Raw genomic sequence first — 15,021 nt, 5'->3', positions numbered from 1 at the left:
GTAAGTGTCAAGTGTCTGAGGTTGGATTTGAACTCAGGTCCTCCTGAATCCAGGACCAGTGCTTTATCCACTGCACCACCTGGCTACCCCGCAACTGAGTGGTCCTTAAGGTCCTTTCTAGTCCTAACAATTCATGAGACTCTGAATATGCTGATGGAAATAAACAAAACTGTGACATTTCAATTGTAGGAGGCTTGATGTCTCAGCCCTCTGATTAGAGAGAGCACAGGCCAGGTAGAGGGAGACAGTGGTCCACTCTCCTTTTCCATCCACCCAGCTGGATTCGATCTCTCCTCAGTGACCCTGGGATCATGGTGATAGTGGCAGTGGAGAAGAGCCCTAGGGTAAAGTGGACCACGGTACTAGAAACAACAACATCAGTGATAATGACTGGCATTTAAGGTTTATAAAACACTTTAAATACACGACCCTATTTGAGTCCCACAAAATCCTGTGAAGTTTAGTGCGATTATTGTGATCGTGCCCACTTTACAGATAAGGAAGTAGAGGCTGAGAGGTAAATCTGCCTAGCTTTACACAGCTAGTAAGTATCTGAGATAGCATTGGAACCCAAGAATTTCTGACTGTAAGGCCGGCAGTGGGTGGGGTGTGAGGACCGGCTCTGAGAACAGTAGGATGTGAAGGACTGGGACAGCATCAGGAGCCATAATTACTCTGGGCAGGCTGGTCAAAGTCTGTTGTCTTTGACATTTGCTGTGGCCGGGCTACGATCCCTGATCCTCCCAGAGGTGGTCCTTGGGGATGGGACCAGACGTGGGTCCCAACAGCTAAAAACTTCACTAAGACTTTAGGGACACCAGCTAATCTTCTGGGTCCCTTTGAGGAAGAAACACTTCCCAGCTTCTGTCCATGGGGATGCCTACCTAGACTAGGCCATTGGTACCTCCATATCTTTGGGCAGTACCAGTGGGCATGGAAAGAGATTATCTAGCCCTAGGTTCCCCTTGCTCCTCCCAGAAGCCCCGCCCTGCCCCCAAGGCACTTCTCTGTCCAGAGCACTTTGGGTAGCTTGGGCTGAAGGGAAGCCAGGACTAACCTCAGTGTCCCTCTCTAAATCCACAGGCTTTGAATCCTCCTGTTCTGGTAGTGACCCTGTTCTGCTCTGAAGACAGCCTCCCCACGGTAAGCCACTCACCTCCTCCTGCCCCTCTGCTATCTCAGCCCCTTCTGAAGCCCCTCCCCTTTCTGGTGGGCTTCCTCTTGCATCCCATGACCTTCCCTTCATCCTCCCCACTGCTCAGGTGGAGTATAGGGTCATCGTACAGGTGCTCAATGAGAACGATCACCGGCCCCACTTCCAAGAAGAGCCCCTCATTACCCAGAACATCAGTGAGGTAAGGCCCGGAACTGGGGAGGAGGAGGCTAAGGAGAGGCTCCGGAGCCAAAGGTGGGGGTGATGGCAGGATAGGGTTTGGGTATAAGAGGGGGTATCTGGAAGGAAGGGAGCTGTAATGCAAGGAGGGTGCAGCTAGCTGGGAAGGCGTACCCAGGGCTCATCTCGTCTCTTCCTAGCTGGCAGCTCTTCATTCCGTGGTGTTTACAACACAGGCTGAAGATGGCGATGGGGACTCCCTCATCTATTCCATTGACAACACTTCTGTGAGTCTCTGCAAAGCAACTGGTAGGCCAGGGCTGAGGCTCAGGGCACAGTGATGGTTCTCTAGAGCCACTCAGGGATCTATCCAGTGCCTTTGTGGCTGGCCCTCTCCAAATTCCATTAAGGCTTTTTCTTTTTGTTTTCCCCCCAGGGCAATGAGGGGTAAGTGACTTGCCCAGGATCACACAGTTAGTAATTACTAGTGTCAAGTGTCTGAGGTCAGATTTGAACTCAGGTTCTTCTGAATCCAGGGCCAATGCTCTATCCACTGTACCACCTAGCTGACTCCCCCCCCCCCCCCCGGGCCAGTCGAAGCTTTCGTGAAGGGATCTCGGGATTCCCAAAGGGGACTTTGGGAGTAAGGAAGGAAAGAAGATCATTGGATCATAGATTCAGAGTTGAGAAGCTTTTAGAGGTCATCTAGTCCAGGGCTTCTTAAACTTTTTCCACTCAAGACCCCTTTTTGCCTAAGACATTTTTACATGACCCAGGTTATATAAGTATATAAAATAGGTATATGTAAGCCTTTACTGTTGCCAAATTTTTGGTGACACCTCCCCCACACACACACACACACTCAGTTATGTGACCCCATATTGGGTCGAAAACCACGGTTTAAGAAGCTTCGATCTAGTCCAACCTCTCATTTTAAAGATGAGGAAACCGAGGTGTAGGAAGGTTGTAATTTGCCCAAGGTCACACAAATAATGAGCATCAGAGGTAGCATTAGAACCCAGGTCCTCTGACTCCAGAGCTGCTGCTCTGGAGCACACTGCTTCAGAACTGAGCTGTGGCCAGCATAGTAGAACAGTCCAAGGCACGGTACGGGGGGCCAAAGGAGGAAGGGCCCACTGACGAACTCTCTGATTCTATCATTTCAGCCTGATGCTCTGCACTTCCAAATTGACCTGCCCAACAGCGGGAGGGTGGTCCTGGCACAGCCGTTGGACTTTGAGGCCAAACGCCAACTTGAAGTGGTGATCCAGGCCATGGTAGGAAGTGACAGGACATAGATCTGTGATCTAGGAGTCTAGAATCCTATGGTCCAGCTGGCTGAGACCCACCCCTTCCTTCCAAGGAGAGAGCTGAGAGCCCCAGTAGAAAGAGGACAGTCTGCAGTCTTCCTGATGCCCTGCCTCCTACCGCACCCTGGTGTCCATCTCCTGCGGCTGCTGCCCCCAATCCCTTTTTCTAATTTCTCTGAGTGGTCTAGGCCGCAGCCAGTCTCTGCTCCCCCTTTTTTTTTATTTTGTTTAAATTTTTATTTTTACGTAGGGGGAAATCAAACATACATTTAACCCAATTTAGTTGCAAGTTCCTTAGCTTTTGCCTTTTCCAGCTTGGCAATACGGGCCACTGACTTTGGACTCAGAATGTTGCCACCCCAGTGACGACGGATCTCATCATATCTGTCATTGTAATTGGTTTTGATGGCTTCTACCAGCTTAGCCAGGGCTCCCTTATCTTCAGGGTTAACCTGTGTGAAGGCAATGCTTGTGCAAGTCTTTCTGTGAACTAAACGGCCCAGTCTGGCTTTACCTTTAATAATACAGTAAGGAACTCCCACTTTTCGGCACAAGGCAGGAAGGAAGACCACTAGCTCAGTGGGGTCCACGTCATGTGCAATCACTACCAACTGTGCCTTCTTGTTCTCCACCAGGGTAGTAACAGTGTTAACGCCCGCCCTGAGGACAGGTGGTCTCTTAGTGGAGACATCTCCTTTGCCGGCAGCTTTTTGTTCAGCTCCAGCCAGCAGCCTTTGCTTCTTCTCTTGCTTTGTCTCAGGTCTGTACTTGTGAGCCAATTTAAGCAGTTGAGTAGCTGTCTGACGATCCAAAGCCTGGCTAAACTGGTTAATTGCTGGCGGTACTTTCAAACGCTTATAAAGGATAGATCTTTGACACTGCAGTCTGATGTATCGAGGCCATTTGACAAATCGAGTAAGGTCCCTTTTGGGCTGGATGTCCTGACCAATGCCAAAGTTCTTGGGCCGCTTCTCAAACAGAGGATTAACCACTTTCTTGGCCTCTTGCTTCTTTACAACAGCAGGGGCTGGAGCCACCTTCTTCCCTTTTGACATCTTGGCTGGCAGAACGAGAAAGGAAGAGAAGAGTCTGCTCCCCTTTATAGGATCAGAGCTGGTGGTCCTGGAACAAATCCCCACCCCCCCTCCCCCAACCCAAGTCCCTGATCCAATTGAAGGATTTGCAGGAGGCAAGGGAGGTCATTTGCTTATCACTCAGACCTGCTGTTGCAGTGGAGTGTATGTTTGTCCCCAAACATTGATCACAGGATGGAATGCTCTGGGCTCTCTGGGCTGTTACCTGGGCACCAGGGAGGATTCTGCCCTTCCTAGAGGCGGGCACCTGCTTCCTTACCCTCACCTTAGAATAGAATAATCATTATCATAATAAAGATAATAGCTACATCTATACAACCTTTTTTTTTTTTTTTTGCGTGGGGCAATGAGGGTTAAGTGACTTGCCCAGGGTCACACAGCATCTCACCTTTTAAGGTTCCCAAAGAGCTTTATGTATGTTTTCTCATTTTAGGCTCCCAACAACCCTGTGAGGTAGATAGTATTTTTATCCCCATTTTACAGATGAGTAAACTGAGACTGAGAGAGGTTAAGTAACTTTCCAAGGGCCACCCAGCTGGTAAGTGACCAGGGTAGGATTTGAATTCAGGTCTTCCTGACTCCAGGTTCAATAGATGTTGTTGGCAATGAGGGTGTTCTCTTCAGGTTGGGGTAACATGTTCTGTGTTTTGGGTGAGGGTCCTGTCCTTCCTAAGCTGAACTTGGTCTTTCCCAACAGGAGATGAGTACTAAGGAACGATACAAGTGCACCACCACTGTCCATATCAATGTCCTGGATGGGGATGACCAGTACCCAAGCTTCCTGCCCTGCCGCCCCCTGGGTCCTCAGAACTCCCACATCTGCCTAAGCCCCATTTACACAGCCAATGTCACAGAGGGAGAGATCCCGGTGAGTTCCCTGGGACAGCCATTGGAATGGGTCTCTAGGAGTGCCAGGAGGTTGAAGCCATACCAGTAACCTCCAGGACACCAGTTCCCAGGGGGACAGGGGAAAGAAGGGAGGGAATAAGCTCATGGGGTGGGGGTGGGGGAATAGAGGCGCCACTGATTTTCCCAAAGGAGTGCAGGTCACTAGGCAAATACCCAAATCCTTGTTCCCATAACTCCCTCCTCTAATTAGGTCCTTTGGTCTTCAATCCAACAAACATTTATTAAGCATCTGCTGGGGACACAAAGATGTTCTTTTAAATAACATGGTCCCTGCCCTCTGAGAGCTTACAATCTAATAGGAAGACCATCATGTGTATACAGATAAAAGTGGTATAAGAAATAATGGGAGAAGGACAAAGAAGAGAGCTGGGCAAAGTAGAATAAGAAAACTTGAGGACGGAAGTGGCCACTTCTTGTTAGGGGTGATTAGAGAAGGCACAGAAGCAGGTGGTAACCTGAGTTCAGCCTTTTCAGGGTTCGATGTAAAGGCTAAAATTGGGTAGTGTCGTGAGTAACAACAAAAGGTAAGGAACCTCTGGAATACCACAGTAATAATAAGATAGATACCATTTACATGGAGCTTTAAGACTTGCTAAGCACTTTACTTGATATCTGTTTGATCCTTGCAATAGTTCAATGGGCACGCCTTCAGATAAGATTCTTGGTTCTTAACTTTCTCTAAATTCCTGCTGACACCATCCCTATTCCAACCCCTACACCATCCTATCCCAGGCTAAAGTGTGAGGTGACCCTTAGGAAGTTACCTTTAATGAGCCTTGGGGTCTTCTCCCTGTCCAGGAAGGGCCTTTACACTTTCGACCTGGGGCAATCTATGCAGAAGATGGAGACCGAGACCTCAAGGCTGCTATCTCCTATTCCATCCTTACAGGTATGGGACAACTGGGCCTCCAGAAGGGATTGGGTCTCCAACAAAAAGTCAGGTTCTAGTCTTTGATCCCCAGTCTCCTTCCATACCAGCCACCCTCCCTCTTGTCTTCTAATGGGGTTACAGGTCACAAGTCCTCAAAGTAACTTTCAGAAGGTGATAGTAGTGGAAAGAATGCTCGGATTGGGAATCAGACAATCTGTGCTCAAATCCAGAGTTTGCTCCTTATTACCTCCATGACCTTGGATAAGTCCCTGTACCCTTTCTGGGCCTCAATGTCTTCATCTTAAAAAATGAGGTTGGTTGAACGAGATCAGTGTTCTTTAACCTAAGGTCTTTAAATTTGGTGTTGGTTTTTAAAAATATTTTGCATTGGTTTCCTTTGAAATTTTATGTATTATTTTTTTATGCATTTATTCTAAGAAAGGGTCCAGAGGCTTAACCAGACTCCCAGAGGTTTTCATGACAAGAAAAAGGTTAAGAACCCTTAAAGATGATCGCTGAGGTCCCTTTAAACGTCCAGCGTCCGAGGCACACTGGAGAGGGAGCTGCCAGACTAATTTTGAAATGCATCACTGTGGGACCAGACAGAGAGCAGAGTAGGAAGGTAGAGAGGGTGAGGGTCCCCATGGAGAGGGGCTGAGTCTGGCAGGTACTGCCCTTTAAAGGAATAGTGACTCACCTGTTTCCCCTCTTGAAGGAAGTTTCACAGGCCTAGTCCTCAGGGAAGCTAAAGTGAGGTTATTTAAGGAGTGAAGAGAGTAGGGAGTAGGAAGAGGCCAGGTAAGAAGTGAGATTAAGGCCTCTCACTTGGCCATTTTAATTTGCAGGGGCAGACGGTGACCGTTTTCATATGGATAACACCACAGGGGCCCTAAGCATGCAAAAAGAAGCCCCCAGCAACCAGCTCATGTCTGCCTTCCACCTCACTGTGATGGTATGGCCCAACAAAGATGGTGGTCTGGGGCCTATTAGCTTGAGGAAACCCCACGAGGCTCTGGGCTACTCCAATCCCTGGAAATAGAGGGTCCACGAGACTCTGTATACCTCAAGAAAGGGTGAACAACTGGGCAAGAGAAGCTGTCACCTTCAGGACTGTACAGAGGAGGGAGGGAATGGTAATGATAACTATGTGGAGCTTTCATTTCTCATCCTTTTTCCACCCAAGCCTGGACAGTTTTGTGGGGAAGGAGGCAGCCCTGTGCTGCTACTTATGGGAAGGGAGATGGGAAGAGAGATGTGATTCCTGATTGGCAGAGAGAATAATGAGTGAGATGCTTAATAACTAGGTAAGGAGTTCGCTTTTTGTCATTGTTGTTGTTGTTGTTGTTGTTTTTTGAGGCAATCAGGGTTAAGTGACCTTCCTAGGGTCACACAGCTAGTAAGTGTCTGAGACTGGATTTGAACTCAGGTTTTCCTAACTCCAGAGACAGTGTTCTACCCACTAGGACATCTAGCTGCCCCAGAGATTCACTTTAGACTATGGCAAGACATGGGAGAAAGACTTTGGAGACAAGTATGGAGAGAGGAGCTCTGGATAGACAGTCAAGTGAGAAAAACTTTTGCATGGTAGATGGGGCCTCTCAGGGTCCAGGACAATTTCCCTACCTGTCTGCAGCTCCAAGACCTCTATGCCTTTCACTTGCCCCCTTCCCTGGGGCTCTTTTCTCCACATATGTCTCCAAAATCTCACTCCCGTGTCTCTAAAACAAAACAAAATAAGTCCCTTTCACAGATACATAGCATCCCCTCAACATTCTCTCAGTCATCAGGAGTATTACTGTCCTTGGATTAAGCAGCCCTTGGCATAGGGTTGGTTGGGTTTCTTTCCCCTGTGCAAAGCCACCCCCGGTTTTGGTAGATGCAGAGTGGCACAGGTTTACAAAGGGCTCTCCTCCTAGTAATCAGTGAGGGAAGGAGTTCAGTTTCTATTATCTTCATTTCACAGATGAGGAGACTGTGCGTCACAAAGGTTACAAGATTTGCCTAGTTGTCACACAGCTAGCTCATTCATGAAACAACGAGAACAGGTCTTCTGCCTTGCAGTGCTCTTTCTACTGTGCCATGGAATAGTTTTAGAAAAGCAGGATGGTGAGGGGGAAAGAGGAGATGGGCTAGGAAAGCATTACGCTCCAGGAGAGGGAAGACCTGGGTTTGATCGAGTTGGAATCCTGGGACGCTGTGCAAACCACTCAGCCCCTATGGTTTACTCATCTATACAGTGAAGCCTGAACTAAAAAATTCCTAAGACTCCTTCCAGCTCTAAAATTCTATGACCTTGCGGCCCTGGAGGATTGGAATAGTCGAACCCACTGCATCTTATGGGGAGGAGGTTAGAGAAAGGACAGGGTGTTCTGCATTTCTGAACCAAAAACTCAGCTGGGCCAGTTGGGATTAAGAAGCAGACGCACATCTTGACTTTGGGCTGAGAGCTCAGGGTCACCATCCTTCTCCATGCTTCCGTTTTACCCCCTCTGGAAGGGGTCACTTGATAAACAGTATGCACGGGAGTCATTACCTGTAGAAGAGAAAGATAGCAGAACTGCAGAAGCTCAGGGACCAGGTGTGCTCCATCCTATAAGGAGATGGCATTTCCATCAGTAGGATGGGGCTTTTCTTCTTTTCTTTAGAAATTTTTTTAAAAAATGATCAAAGGCGGGGTGGCTAGGTGGCGCAGTGGGTAAAGCACCGGCCCTGGATTCAGGAGAACCTGAGTTCAAATCCAGCCTCAGACACTTGACACTTACTAGCTGTGTGACCCTGGGCAAGTCACTTAACCCCCATTGCCCCACACACACAAAAAATGATAAAAGGGGCAGCCAGGTAGCACAGTGGATAGAGCACCGGCCCTGGAGTCAGGAGAACTTGAGTTCAAATCTGGCCTCAGACACTTAACACTTAGTAGCTGTGTGACCCTTGGCAAGTCACTTAACCCCAATTGCCTCACCAAAAACAAAACAAAACAAAATGATCAAGCATTTGTTTCTATCACTCTCCTTCTCCTCCTCCCCTTGTCCCACTACTGAGGTGAGGGGCTGGGGGAGTGGGGAGAGGATAGACAAAAAACCAAACACCTAGCCAAACAAAAACCCCTTGTAACATATAAGTATCATCAAACCAAACAAATTCCCATATTGGCCAGTCCAAAATGTATGTCTCAATCTGCATCTTGGTCTCAGGAGGAGGGTAGCATTCTTTATCAGTGGTCCTCTATAACCACTGCGGATCAGATTTTTAAGACTTTTAGAACTGTTCATTTTTACAATGTTGATGTTATAGTATAAAATTATTTTGTTCATTTCACTCTGCATCAATCCATCAATATAAATCTTTCCAGGTTTCTCTGATACTTCCTCTTCTTCTCCTTCCTCTTCCTCTTCTTCCCCAATGAAAACATGTCATTCATCTCCACCGTGGGAAGGGAGCCTCATAGTAACAGTGGGAAGAGAAATACTCATCTCTGTCTAGACCCTGAAGAATTTATAGACCTGAACCTGGTATTCTTTCCCTTTCTCATGCCTCTACAGGCGGCCCAGGTGAATGACCCCAGAAAGTATGCTGTGTCAGAGGTGCTGGTGAGGGTTCTGGCTGCCAACCACTACCCACCCCGCTTCTCCCTGCCCCACCATGCTGCCTTTGTGTCTGAGGGTCCAGACACTGCCACCCTCCTGGTTACCTATGGTGGGCAAGTCCTTTCTCTGCATGCGGCGGACCCTGATTTCCCCAATGTAAGTTATAACCCCTTCCCCAGAGATTGGGGCCTTCGGTGAATATGTGAGATATTTCTCCAACCCTTTAAGAACTCTACCCAGACCATGGCTAACCAAAGACGGGGAGAGACAGCATCAATCAGTTGACAAGTCTTTATTAAACTCTGCTGTCCTAGGAATAAGACACCCCATCTCTTGACTCCTGCTTCTCTCTGGCTACCCCTCATGCCTGGGGTTTTCTTTCTCCAAATCTCTACCTCCTGGCATCCCTGGCTTTCTTCAAGTCCCAGCTAAAATTCCACCTTCTAAGAGAAGCCTTTCCTGATCCCTCTTTTTTTTGGGGGGGGGGGCAATGAGGGTTAAGTGACTTGCCCAGGGTCACACAGCTTGTGTCAAGAGTCTGAGGTCAGATTTAAACTCAGGTCCTCCTGAATCCAGGGCTGATGCCTTATCCACTGTGCCACCTAGCTGCCCCCACTGATCCCTCTTAATGCTAGTGTCTTCCTCCTCTTGATTATTTCCTATTTATCCTGTACATATTTTCTTTTCACATAGTTGTTAGTATGTTGTCCCCACCTTAGACTGAGCTCCTTGAAAGAAAAACTCTCTTTTGCCTTTCTTTATATATCCAGCATAGGGGGTGCCTAATAAATATTTATTGACTGACTGACTGATTCTTACTGTTCTAAGTGCTAGAGAAATGCAAAGAAAGCTAAAAATAGTCCTTGTATTCAAAGAACTTTCATTCTGATGGCAGAGACATGTTAATAATCAGGCATATACAGTACAAGATACATACAGAAGGGGCAGCTAGGTGGCGCAGTAGATAGAGCACTGGTCCTGGAATCAGGAGTACCTGAGTTCCAATCCGGCCTCAGACTCTTGACACTTAGTAGCTGTGTGACCCTGGGAAAGTCACTTAACCCCAATTGCCTCACCAAAAAAAAAAAAAAAAAAAGATACATACAGAAGAGATGAAAGGTAACCTTGGAAGAGAAGGCACTAGCCTAGCACCTGTTAGGGACAGGAAAAGGCCTCCTGGAGAAGGGAGCATTTGAACTAAGTTTTGAAGGAAGCTAGGAATTCTAGGAGAGGGAGGTGAGAAGGGAATGGGGATTTTAGGTGGGGGACTGGCAAAAATCTTGTCTACTTGGATAGTGAGACAGGTACCTCTGATGGGGAATGAGGAGAGACCTTTGGGAAAAGCCAGAGTTGGGTATGGAATTATGGGACACACACACGTCAACTGCCTTCCTCCCGGATACATCGAGTACCTATCCCCAACAGGGAGTTAACCCAAACCTTTGGTACAAGCTACTGCCTGAAGGCAACCACTCCCAACTCTTCTCTGTCACAAGGGATGGACTGCTCCTCGCTAGGTCAAACCAGCTCCAGGCAAGGGAGACATACATCCTGCAGGTAAAAGACCCTTACCCCCAGCCCGGCCTCTTTTCTGGTCCTAGAGACTAATTCTCTGTCCTCAACCCCACCCCTCCCTCAGAACTTCCTTCCTTAAGATCTTCTGACTTGTAGTTGCAGCTAAACATGAGTCTCTTGTCATGAGGGGAGGCTGGGTTCACTTCCCAAATTGACCTTGTTGGGCAATCCTGGGTAACTCTTATAGTTCCATAACTGAAAATGCGACTTCTTTTTTACTGAGTGTGTGTGGAGGTGGGGTGGGTAGGGGGAGAAATTAAGGGAAGAAGAGACGGCTGAAACATCCCTAGTTAACTCCTTCATGACTGAACCAGATGCTCCCTAGTCTGGCTTTCTCTCTCTGATCTCCCTGGTCTGGTTCTAGGTGATTGCCCAAGATGAGGAATCTGGGGAGGTGACCAACGCCACTGTTGGCGTGGAGGTGCTGCCCTTAGGCCAAGCCGGTAATAACCATGTCCTAGTAAAGGGGAGGGTGGATGGGCCATTGGGAATGGCAGGAGGGTTGAAGACATAGATCCCAAGTCTTGTCCAAATAAGATGGGGGATTCCTGGGAGGGTGGCTGGGCTGGCTACTCCCTTATTGCATCTTCTCCCTCACAGTTCCTCCAGATCCTTCAGAGCTGTCCTCATCCCCAAGTGTGGCTGACAGGGTAGTAGTGGTGGGCAGCCTGTTGCTGGCAGTGCTGTTTCTGGTGGCCGGATTTGGTCTGGGTATTTGGGCACTGAGAAGATGGCAGCAGCACCAGGAATCCTCCAAGCAGACAGCACTGGCTGATGAGAAGCATCCCAACGTGGTGAGCAGACGAGTTCCCTGGCCCTCCCTCTCTGAGAAAAGAGGCTGACCTTTGTCTTTCCCTGACCTCTGACCCTTCTACTGAGCCTCTCTACTCAAGATTGTAAGGTTGTAGAATGCAGAGCTGGAGGGGACTTCGAGACCTTGTCCGACCCTTTCATTTTATAAAGGAGAAAATTTCCCTAGAGAAATGAGGTCATTTGCCCAAGATCAATAAGACGCAGGGCCAGAATGTGACCGCGGGCTCCCCTGACTCCAGATCTAGCACCCTCTCTGCTGTACCGCACCTCCCCTCTTCCAAAGAGAGTTGGATCAGTCATTATTCGTGATGGACAAATGTAGGAGTCACACAACATGAGACTGAATCATGTCTCTGCTACTTCTTCCCTGCAATGACTGGGGCAAATCCAACCTCTCTGGGCCCAGTGGATGGGTTGGACCAGAGGATCTCTAAAGTGCCTTCCAGCCCTAGACGCTATGAATGTGATGCCAAAGAGAAATGAAGAGCTAGAAGGAAAGCAGGACCAGGGCTGACCCTGAGCTACTCCCCAGTCACAGATATGGAGAGATTGTAGAGATGTCTCTCAGTCTGGATGGGGAGGATATGAAATTGGTCCCTCCTGTGCAGAAGAACCTCCCCAAGGTCTGTCAACCCTTCTGGCCACTATCCTTTTGTGGTGGCCCACATGAAGAGAAACGATCCTTCCGGGAGGAACCCAAAGACCACTGATAGGAGTGATGATATCCTGAGTGGGATGAATCAGTGACCAAGTCCCTGTGCTTTCTCCCTTTTAGCTATTGGTGTCTCAGAGACTGCAGGACCAGGTGAGTGATGCTGGAACTTCTCCTCTCTGGATTCTAGGGCAGCTCAGGCCTTGAACTCCCCCAAGCTACTGACCTCTTCCTGTCCCTCTCAACTCAGTCATTTCCACTTGATAGAGGCAACACTGGATCAATAGATTAGTCAAGGAGCCAGGGCATCCATCATCTCGTCCTGACCTAGTCCCAATGCCTCTTTAGCTCCCTCTGAATATTGGCCTCCAGGATTCCAACACACACACACACACACACACACATCCCCAGCACCCCAAGGATCTCATTTCCCAATCCCCTCCCCAGTCATTCAGGAGGTAAGGAGACCCACATTCCCAGAGGGAAAATGACTGGAACACAGAGGAGGGGAGAGGACTGTCAGATAAACCCCAATGGAGAAAAACATGCCATCACATTTGTTTTCGACTTCTACCTGCTCTACTGCTCCCAAGCCTTGGTTGCTCCCAACAGATACCCAAAACATTCTTCCCTGGAAAAGTTTCAGAATCATTTCCTAAATCTGTTCCTTTCAAGGCTGAGAAACCTCACCCTCCCAAGCCTCCACTGTCCCAACCAGTCAACCAATCAAGCACCTACTATGTGCCAGGCACTGGGTTAAGTGCTGGGGATACAAAAAGAGGCAAAAGACAGTTCCTGCCCTCAGGGAGCTCACAATCTCACTGGGGAGACAACAAGCAAACAAATATGTACACACAAGCCATACACAGGATAAACAGGAAAACAATTAAGAAAGAGAAGGCAATAGGATTAAGAGGGGTGGGGTGGGGGCAGCTAGGTGGCACAGTGGATAGAGCACTGGCCCTGGAATCAGGAGGACCTGAGTTCAAATCCAGCCTCAGACACTAGACACTAGCTGTGTGACCCTGGGCAAGTCACTTAACCTTCATTGCCCCTGCCCCCCCCAAAAAAAAGAGGGGTTGGAAAAAGACATTAGGGGTCAGTAAGGAGGGGAATCAGCCAACTCCAAGGAGAGCTTCAGACCTCCTCCGGGATTCCAGGGCAGGGAGACATGTGATACAGTCACCTGCTAGTTCCATCTGGCTTAGGTCTCCTAGAGGCTGAGAACAGTCACCAGAGAGGTGCACAGGTCCCTGACCCATTTGATATGGCAAGCTTGAGTCACCTTTGTGCCTTGGTTGCTACCTCTGGGGCTTGCAGGCCCCACTCAGGGTAAGAAAGGGAACTGAGATTCTGATCCTGGGGTTACTCTTCCCATTGGCCATACTGAAAACAGACAATCAGTAGGAGGAGTGAGAGTTGGCAAGGATAAAGACATAGAGCAATAGGGCTGAGAGGAGGTCCAAAGGAAAGAGCAGAAGTGTAGACTTTTTTGTCCTAGAGAAGAAACTCTGCCCTACAGGTTCCTAAAGCATGCTGGGACTGCCTGACCCTGCTAGACTCCTGCCCATTGTCTTACACAGGTCAAAGATGGAAAGTTGGGTCCAAGCCCAGGGAGCTTCTACTTCCAAAACAAAGGCTTTGATGAACCCGAGGCCCCAGCAGACAGAGGGCCCAGAAGAAAAAGAGCTCAAAGTACCGGAGCCAAGGGTCCCTTGCCTCCCACTAATGGAGATGAAGGGCCTGGATCCAACGCAAGGACTCTTCCCAATGGCAGAATTCCAGAGCCTGCTGTGGCTTTGGGGGCTGTGTGGCCTGAAGAACCGTCCCAGACTTCCACAGAGCATATAGACACTGTGACTGGAAGTGAGGTCATGCCGTATCAGGGGGGAATGACAGGGGAGGACCACCCTGAGAAGCCTGCAGGAGAGACACAGATGGGAGGGAACAGAGGACCCCAGGGCCCCAGAGAAGGGCTCAGGGATGTTACTCCTGCGTCCAACCACACATTTAGAGAGGAAATCAACTTTCCTTAGGTTAGCTCCCATTCACCTGCTATGAACAAGGCAGAAATCCCTTTGCTTTCTACCCACTAGGAAAGCTTCCATGAGGACAATCTTGCCATTCGGAGAGGACCACCTGATTCCATTCTCCCTGGGTTGCACAGAAAAGTCTCTATTCAGTTCAGGGAAGCCTCCAACCTGCCCTCTCTTCTTCATGCCTTTCTTCTGCAAGGATGGACATCGGGAAGGGGAAGGCAAAGTCAGGAGAACCCAGGAGATCCTGTCAGAAGCACTGAGTTTGGGAACAGGCAAACAAATGTGCCTTTCTCCTGAGGATGGAGAAAGGCAGTGGGCTAGAAGTGTCCTGATTTCTGAACCACATTGTTCCACTCAAAGACCTAAGCTCGATCCTTTCCCTTTTCTGTTTCTTAGATGCCTTTGCCTATAATTGTTGTTCTTGTTGTTAAGTCATTTCAGTCCTGTCTGACTCTTCATGACTCCATTTGGGGGTTTTCTTGGAAAGATACTGGAGTGGTTTGCCATTTCCATCTCTATCTCTTTTACAAATGAGGAACTGAGGCAAACAGAGTTATGTGACTTGCCCAGGGTCACACAGCTAGGAAATATCTGGGCTGGATCTGAATTCACAAAGAGGAGTCTTCCTGATTGCAGGCCTGGCACCATGCCACCTAGCTGCCCTCTGTCTATAACAAGGAAGAACAAAGTCTAGGGCAGCTCTGACCCGGGAGAATCCAGGGTCCCTGAAGTTCCCTGGAGTTACTAGGGGAGGATATAAATATTTATTGTCTATAATATCTAAAATGTTCCAGTAAACCCGATCCATGATCCTTCTAGCCCTGTATGAGGATCTATA

The 15,021-nt window shown here is 48.6% G+C and overlaps 1 protein-coding gene across 1 annotated transcript; it reads right to left on the bottom strand.

Annotated features, from left to right (window-relative positions):
* Positions 1 to 2,855: 2,855 nt before the first annotated feature.
* LOC122728803 (60S ribosomal protein L7a-like) lies at positions 2,856 to 3,901 on the bottom strand. Its single transcript, XM_043967569.1, has 2 exons — positions 3,864 to 3,901; positions 2,856 to 3,765 (listed from the first exon to the last, which is right to left on the bottom strand). The coding sequence occupies exons 1-2, from the start codon at positions 3,899 to 3,901 to the stop codon at positions 2,913 to 2,915; spliced, it is 891 nt and encodes a 296-aa protein (XP_043823504.1). The 3' UTR covers positions 2,856 to 2,912.
* Positions 3,902 to 15,021: the final 11,120 nt, after the last annotated feature.

This window comes from Dromiciops gliroides, chromosome 5 (genome assembly GCF_019393635.1).
Source record: "Dromiciops gliroides isolate mDroGli1 chromosome 5, mDroGli1.pri, whole genome shotgun sequence".
In the NCBI taxonomy this organism is placed as follows: Eukaryota; Metazoa; Chordata; class Mammalia; order Microbiotheria; family Microbiotheriidae; genus Dromiciops; species Dromiciops gliroides.
Note: the sequence above shows the minus strand (reverse complement) of the source record. Positions and strands in the feature narration are given on the sequence as shown.